Raw genomic sequence first — 8,573 nt, 5'->3', positions numbered from 1 at the left:
TTAAGGCTTTATTTTTGTTTTCCGTTTTACAATCTCTATCACAGAGCACACCTTGCATCCTGTGCCAGGAGATCATTTTTTTGGTCATATTACACGAATCGTGACTTGTCTTCGACTCTTGTGCCACTTCTCACCCTTCCCACACGTTGGGGAAGAAACCGGCCGCCGCGCCGTGCCCCTAGCGGCCGAGCCGAGCCGAGCCGAGCCGAGCCGAACCGAACCGAACCGAGCCGCGCCGAGCCGAACCGAGCCGAACCGAACCGAACCGAGCCGAACCGAACCGAACCGAACCGAGCCGAACCGAACCGAACCGAGCCGCGCCGAGCCGAGCCGAACTCAGCCGAGCCGAGCCGCGCCGCGCCGAGCCCAGCCGAACTCAGCCGAGCCGCGCCGCGCCGAACTCAGCCGAGCCGAGCCGAGCCGAGCTCAGCCGAGCCGAGCCGAGCCGAGCCGAGCTCAGCCCAGCCCCGCCGAGCCCAGCCCTCCCCCGGCGGCGCGGCTCGCTGACGCGCTTCGCCTGCGCCCCGCCCCGCCTCCGGCGGCAGTGTGCGTCCCACGCGGGGCGACGGGGCCAGGATGGGCCGGTCCGGCAGCGATGGCGGCGGCGGGTCGGCGGCGGTGGACCCGGTGCGCAACTTCGAGCGCTGGAAGAAGAAGTACACCCGGCGGACGAAGAGGCTGCGGCTGCAGCGCAAGGAGCGGAAGCGGCCCGAGTGGCAGGTGGAACGGGAGGGCATCGGCCGCCTGGTGCAGCGCTACCCCGAGGTACGGCGGGGCTGGGTGGCTGGTGCTGCTGGGCCGGGACGGGGAGCGAGGGGCTTTGTAGGGCGGGGATGGGTGGGTACCCGGCGGGTGGCCATGGCGGGCCTGGGAGGGGGCGAAAAAGCGGCTTCTCCCCTCGTGTGTAGCGGTAGGGCTGTGAGGAGGAGGAGGAGGGAGGGGTCTGGAGGGTGGTGGTGGTGTGTGTCTTGGGCAGGGGTGGGGGGCACCCCTGGTTGGCAGGGCTGCTCTTCTGGCTGTTGGCAGTGCCTGTAGGTAATGGGTTTGCTGGGTGACACTACTCAGTGGCAGGCAGAAGGGCTTTCAGCTCCATGAGGCAGGGCTGGTCCTCCATTCCTTCCCTTTCTCCCCCCAGGCAGAGGAAAAGAGGACAATGACTGCAGTCCCAGTGATTTGGGGTGGAGTGCCTGTGGGCAGGCTGTGGAGCGGGTGGTGGTGAGACCCTCAGGAGACGAGCGAGTGGTTGAGAGCGCAGTGAGGAGGACGTTGAAGTAGATGGTGGTGATGATTGTAACCAGTGCTGTTTGGCCCTTCTGACCAGGCAGCATGGATGTCTTGCTGCTGGAGGTAGGACACGTTTGTCTCCGTGGAAGACAGCCTACAGGCAAACATCACACTAGAGGAGTATGTTAATTAACCTCAAATCGGGAGATAGCTGTTTGAACATTAGAGCCAGGGTTAGTGATGTTGGTTTTGTCAGCCAGATTGCCTTGAATTCCTCTGTGAGATGGCTGGCTTTTGAGCCATACGGATTAGCGGAAGGTACTGTAATTGTGGACAAAGGCTGAGATGTCCTCTGCCTCTACGTCCTGCCAACTTTTGCTGAATTTGCAGTTATTGCTGGGGAAGAGCACAGCAGTTGTACTTGGTTGCACAGCTGATAGCAGAGACTTTTTGGTGGTTGTAATTTGATTGCACAGAAAGTAATGACAATAGGTATAGAGAAAACATGATTGCTACGATTAAGAAGTCGTGATAGCTCCTTTGGTTAAGATTCAGCAAGTTAGTATTCTGAAGCTTCACACAATCATTTGCTTTACTGGTTTGAAGGCAAATGTTATGCTTCCAAAGATGGTCAGATTACTGTTTTGAATCACAGATTATTTCTCAGGGGAAAAAATGAATTTATCATTCATTGGTTTTGTGATAAAAATTAAAAATGGTAGCTACATAAATGATTAATGCATTTGTTGTATTTGAACACCAACAGGGAGATGTGTAGTGAAATTAATTTGGAGTGTTGTCAGGCCCTAATAATTTCTACATTTGATAATAGCTTGCATTTACTTTATAATGCCATATACAAATTAGACTGCTGTGTTATCTTGGGATACTGTGGCAATATCTAGCTGTTCTTTCTTCTCTGTCTCTTGTTTTAGAGCCCCATCACTGGTCATGTAATACTCCGAGCAGTCAACCACCATCCGTCTCGTAGATAAAGTAGTTGAGGTCAGGGCATAGCTTTTCTTCTAAGGTAGTAGACAGATGTGTGCAGAAGCTTAAGTAGCGTGTTGCTCCTTTGTTCTGACATTGTACATATGTGGCATGGATGTATTGATGTGCAGGAGCAAGATGACCAGAATTATCAACTGGAGGAGATGCTGGAATTTTGGAGTGGATAACAGCCACTTCATCTGTGAGACTGAATGTAGAAACTTGACTCCTGTTCATCTGTCGTCTTCCCTTAGTTCCGGATTCATTTGAGGAAGATGACAACAATGAAAATAATCTAATTATTTAGAAGGAGGCAGCGAGAAAGCTTGAAATGAAAAATTTATCTTGGGCGTTTGGTCTCAGAAATGAAGTGGCAGAAATATTTTGAAAAATGATCTCTGGGAAGCCAGCGTCTCCTCCACTTGATGCTGCCTTTCCCTCTTTGTTTTCCCTGTACACAGTGTATAAGTTTTCCACATACAGTTTTGCCATATTTATGCTCTGTGTATGTATTAAATTCCCACACGAGATGATCTTTAAGGTCCGTTTCCAAACCAAACCATTCTGTGTTTCATCACATGCTGTTTCTGCTGCTTAAGGACTCCTTAAACTCTTCCCCTGCTCCAGTGTGTAGCCCTTTCCCACAGGAGAGAGTTCTCTATGAACTTCTCCAACGTGAGTCCTTACCCATCAGATTGCTCCAGCGTGGGCTTTTCCCACAGAGTCATGACTTCTTAGGGTGCAGCTGCCTGCTCCAGCCTGGGGTCCGCCATGGACTTCAGATGCGTCTCTGCTTCATTGTCAGTCTCCAGCAGCGTGAGATCCATCCCATGGAGACAATCTCTGGTCTCCCTTAAGCACAAGTGTCTCTGCTCCAGTGTGGGATTCTCTCCCACAGGCTGCAGACAGAGCTCTGTTCCACTGTTAACCTCTATGGGCAGCAGGGGGGCTGCCTGCCATCTCACCACGGGCTGCAGGAGAATCTCAGCTCCGGCACACCTCCTCCTGGTCCATCTTCACTGACCTGGTGTCTGCGTGGCTGTTTCTCTCAGATCTCAGTCCTCTTTCCGCTGCAGCCATGCTGGGCCTGATGGCAGTCCCAGCAGGACTCGCCCCACCCAGCAGGTGCTTTGGGAGCGGGGAGCTTTGGAGCTCTCCAAGCCACGCTGCCACGGCCATCTCCAGTTGAGTGGCAGTGGCCCAGAGTGGGCAGTCACTTGTGCGGGAGGCTGGGGGGCCAGCCCCCCACCTCTCCCTCTCTCTTCAGTGTAGGTCCAGCCTCAGTTCGGTTTCCTTTGTCCCCATCTTAAATAGGACTTTGCAGAGGTGCTGATGGCCTCAGCCCTGGCCAGAGGGGGATGGAAGGTCTGACCTGGCCAGAGGCTGGTCCAACTGGTTTTGGAGCCGGGGAAGCTTTTTTTATTGCAGCTTCTTACATGGACTATCTCTGCAGCCCCTCGCTTGCTATCAAAACCCCATCACATAAACCCAGCACAATGGTTTAGGGCTTCATGTCTTTAGTCATCTTGCATGTGGTATAGAATAGGGATAGCATGACTGTTGGATGCAAGAGTATCTACCTTGGCCTCCCTCTTAGAGCATACTACCTATAATTTCCAGTGTGAGAATGACTGCAATAGATAAATGAGACAAAAGTAAACAATAACAAAGAGATAACCAAGATACTTTGTTACTGGATTTTTTTTTTTTGTCATTTGTTGACATGTGATGATGAATGTGTGGCAGCGTAGATGGAAACGTGAAATTTAGTTTCAGTTTGTCCAAATCTTGGGACCATTTTCTGTATTACATGTTGATAGGTGATCTGTTATCTGTTGATCCACCAACTTTGCTGCCTAACTGTAAGGCTGTTGGTAAAAGTTGTCTTCTCCATCCAGCTGTGCTCATGAGAAGCATTAACAGCTGACTTATGTGCTGGGAGTTGTTTTTTAAACTCTTTCTAGTCTGTTTTATGCCAAATTAGTCAAGTTAGATCAGAATACCATTTGAAATATTTGAAATTAGTTGGCTGCCCTCACCTAAAATAGATTAGAGAGAGCTCCTAAGTACGGATTCCCAGAAGATTAGAGAAGGTAGTAACTTCCAACAGAGAAACAAACTAAGCAGAAGTTGGTGGTGTTTTCCACTGGTACGTATAGATAAGGAACAGATCCATCAGCAGATCTACCTCTAACACAAGTCCTTCTTACTCCTGCCATTTAGACTTCATTTAAAAATAAACTAGTATCTTTAGAGTTTAAGGGTGCTACAACAGATCATTCTTGTGCTCCTGGAAGTTTGTAGGGCAGAGAAATAATATAGGACGCTTTATGATGTGGCCTTTCCTCACATTCCTGTGCCTCATTCTTTTAATACAGTTCTCTCTTTTTTTTCCTTCTTGGACATCTTTAAAAGAGCTAGGCTTATGCCTGTCATGATTTTTAAATTGATTTAGAGGAGTTTAAGGCAGAAGGGCAGGACATTGTCTCTTTTGTGATTGATATACGAGTTCTTACTGGGTCATTGAGAGTTAAAAAGAAGTTAATCACTGAAATACTTAAAGCAGCTTTAATTGCTGCAATAGCCCGTTTCATTTGTCACAAACCTATTAAAATCTATCCCTTTAGTTGCAAATAATGGGTTGTTTGAATTATTTTTTGATGCTAGTAAGACAGTTTTCCCTCTTGTAGGCACACTGTCTTCCGATGCAGACAGTCTCTTGGTTGAAATTAAGCTGAATCTGTATACATCACTGAGTTGTGATCCTTTAGCATGCAAAATAATAAGACTGAGAATTAACCCAATATGGAATATTACATGTGATATTGTATACCTTCAAAATTATCTACTCAATTTGGAAATATTTGTCAGAAATTACAATTTGTGAAAACTGAATAAAGACTTTTTTATGGTGATTTCTGATAGGAGTTTCCTTCCCCTCCCAGAAATGTACTAGCTTAAAGTAGGTTTATCTCAGCACAAGTAGGTTTTATAAAAGTAACTCACCTTTAAGATTTCTAAATAATGTTTGGCAAAAGTTTAATTGCTCTGCTAGGACACAGTGAAGGTTTGAAATCTACCTTGCGAGAGCTTTGTCTTGAAATATGTCAAAAATAGGTTTTAATAAGGGTGTAAATAACTTTTATCTGGAGATCAAATTCATGCATTAAATTATTTTTCTTGTTTTTACTAGAGAGAGCTAGACTGAAAAGAGTAGTGTTGTCATCTAGGTGCTTTAAACAGGTATAAACCATCAGTTTTCTGTGATAGCCTGTAGAAGGCTTGGTTCTTCAAGTAGGTGTGAGGCTGATCTGACGGCTTAGTAGCTCTTCATTGGAGGCTTTCTCTAAAATTTTTATCACAAGTTGTCAGGAACATCTGAGGACCACTTTGGGTAGTCTCTGTGGTGAGAGATTTCTGTTCAGCAGTCTATAAACGATACCTATTGGAAATGCATGTGTTGTGTAAGCTCAGAGTTTAACATTTGGAAATCTCAGTTTATGGATGCTAGGCAATATGCATTCCAAGCTGTGTAGTCTACCTTCCTCTTCATCTGCCCAGATGAAGGGAACCACCTCTGTTCTGTGTTTTTTTTTTCTGCCCTGCTGCTATTGGCTGTTGTGAACTTTGCCAGTGGAAGCTGTCCACATCTTTTGATGATCTCCTCTGCTAGAACAGACTTGAAAGTATTACGTTTTTCTTTAAGATTTTTTTAATCTTAAAAAATCTTACGTTTAATCTTACGTTTTAATCTTACGTTTTTTTTAAGATCTCTACTTGATATCTCAACATTATTGTAAATCATTAAGCCAGCTCATGGACTCAAACACATGCTCTTGGGATTTTTGTGTGTGTGTAATTAACAGCTCTCAATTATGCCATAGAGGTGGATGCATATAGAGGAGTAAATTAGGTGTCAGGACAATGAACTATTTTTTTTACTATGTTTAGTACTCTGTAAGACAGCTCTGAAAAATTAAGTATACCACGTGCTAGAGGTTGGTGAATCTGGTGAGCTTCAGGACATATGTGGACTCTTCTTATCCCAGTCAGGTAGATGCAAGATTGCTGCAGTTCTGGATCCCGAAGTCAGAGAGCTACAGAAGTTCTGATTTTTGGAGATAGTGTATGTATGTGAAATGCTTAACATGAGGTTTACTTGCAAATTATGTCTGGGGCTTGTGGCACGTTGCCTTGTAGAAAATTTAGACCTTGCTTGCATACTGCAGTATTTTTTTAAAATGTGATTTTAAAAAAGTTTTAATTTTTTTTTTTTCCTGAAGAATACTACATCCAGTTTTGGAACCCCCAATATGAAAAAGACATCAATAAATGGATCCAGATCAGTGGAGGGCCATTGAAATGGTGGAGGCTGGAGCACTTGCTCTGTGAGGAGAGGCTGGGGAGCTGAGCTTGTCAGTCTGTAGCAGAGATGGCTTTGGGGTTGGGATGGGACCTTAGAGAAGCCCCCACTGCCCATGGGGAGATTATTGAGGAGATGGCACAGGGCAGAAGAATGAGAGACTGCAGGTGTAAGTTGACAGAAGAGGGGCTCAGCCTGGAACACTTTTTCCCCATGGGGACAGTCAGGCAGAGGCACAGGTTGCCCAGAGAGATTGACCAGTCTCCATCCTTGAACAATTTCAAGGGGTGAAACCCTGAGCAGCCTGACTTGACCTCAGAGCTGACCTGCTGTGAGCAGAGATTGGAGCAGAGACCTCCTAAGGTCCCTTTCAGCCTAAGTTGTTCAGTGATTTCATGATGATCTGAGCTTTAAATTGTGCTGTTAACCTGCATGGTTAAAATATATCTTATTACTTAATAAACAGTTTATGGTAGAAGAGTGGTTTGGCTTAGGTCAAACTAGTATAGATGGCCTGACCAGCTAACTTGGATCAGGTCATTACTGAACTACTACGTATTGATGGTAACAGCAACTTGAAGAATTCTATTTAATTTCTCAGTTATGGTTAGCTTGTAAGCACTGATTAAACTTAATTTGTTTCAGATAAATGCAAGTGAAATTCAAAGATTTTCAGATTTTCCATTGTCAAAGAAAACCCTGAGAGGTGAGTGCAAAAGTTTTCTTTGGAAAGTAATTTAAGTAAAAGCGAATGTATTATTTATCCACATCTGAAGATTTTTTTACTTTAGACTAAGTTTGAGATAAATATTGCTATGTACAATGTTTTCTAAACACTGGAATACATCTCTGGGCAAGAAAAAAATAAAGTGGCTTTTTTCGCTTTTCTTTTCTTTTTTCTTTTTTTTTTCTCCTTCCCCTCCTACACTCCCTCTCCTCTTCTCTCGTTGCCAATACTAGGTTTGCAGGAAGCTCAGTATCGCGTGGTAACGGAAATACAGAGGCAAACCATAGGCTTGGCTTTGCAAGGTAAAGATGTTCTTGGAGCTGCAAAGACTGGATCTGGCAAAACCTTGGCTTTTATTGTCCCAGTAAGTAATTTACGTCCTTCCATTTGTACTTAAACCAAGTTAGTTATCTGGGATGTCAAACAGCTTAGGTTAATAGGTCCTGGGAGAAAAGTTATGATTCAGCTGATCTAGATGTTTGAAGACAGCCAAGATACTAATTTGATAAAACTGCTTGAGGTTCTGAAAGAAGTATGTTTTTGGCTCTAGGAATATTCTGACGCTTTGAAATTCCCTTTTGATCCTTATATTAGTAGACCCTGTGTAATTTAGGAAGTGCTTTGTTTTTCTCTCAGGAATCTGTTTTCCTGGTCCAACTCTAGTTGTCCAATTCTTTTGAAATTTCAAACTATGTATATGAAATAGAATGATGAAATTTCTTAAGTTTTTTAGACTTTTTTTAGATGGGTGGTTTTCACCCCTTTAAAATTTTAGAGTTTTGTCCTTATATAGCAAACTTAAGCTTAGTGATTGTGAACTCCTATTTCCTTGTTGTGTTTTGTGAGGTCCTTGGAAATCACTTCTAGGTGCAAGTGGGAAAACAGAATGAAATCCCCTGTCATGGATAATACATGTTTAACTGTTTTACTCAAGATATCATGCTCTAGATTTTATCTAGAGTGCTTAAAGTGGATACAAACCCCATCATGTTATGATTAGATAAAGGGAAAAATAAATACTGATTCAATTATGGAGTGTTTTTGGTTTAAATATTACTTGTGGTTTTGTGAGCATAAATTTCTCTGGAGCCTATTCTGTCATTAACTGTGAGAACAGTAGTAGGTGTTTCAAGTACCCTCTTGAGAAGATTTATGCTTTATGCTGCTTTTAAAAGTATTTTATTTATTAGTAAAGCATAAAAAAAGTAGGTGGCTTCAAAAAATAGTCTTGTGAACTTGAGAAATAAAAGTGAGATTGCTCAATTAGTT

At 44.3% G+C, this 8,573-nt stretch overlaps 1 protein-coding gene across 1 annotated transcript in view; it reads left to right on the top strand.

The window, feature by feature from the left end:
• Positions 1–576: 576 nt before the first annotated feature.
• DDX10 (DEAD-box helicase 10) overlaps positions 577–8,573 on the top strand; it is a 218,175-nt gene continuing 210,178 nt past the window's right edge. Inside the window, exons 1-3 of the mRNA XM_086621671.1 lie at positions 577–765; positions 7,223–7,283; positions 7,538–7,668. Coding sequence (XP_086477797.1) covers positions 577–765; positions 7,223–7,283; positions 7,538–7,668 — 381 coding nt within the window. The remainder of the gene's footprint in view (positions 766–7,222; positions 7,284–7,537; positions 7,669–8,573) is intronic.

Source organism: Tauraco erythrolophus, chromosome 1, assembly GCF_009769465.1.
Source record: "Tauraco erythrolophus isolate bTauEry1 chromosome 1, bTauEry1.pri, whole genome shotgun sequence".
In the NCBI taxonomy this organism is placed as follows: Eukaryota; Metazoa; Chordata; class Aves; order Musophagiformes; family Musophagidae; genus Tauraco; species Tauraco erythrolophus.
This window is presented reverse-complemented; position numbering and strand designations above follow the sequence as displayed.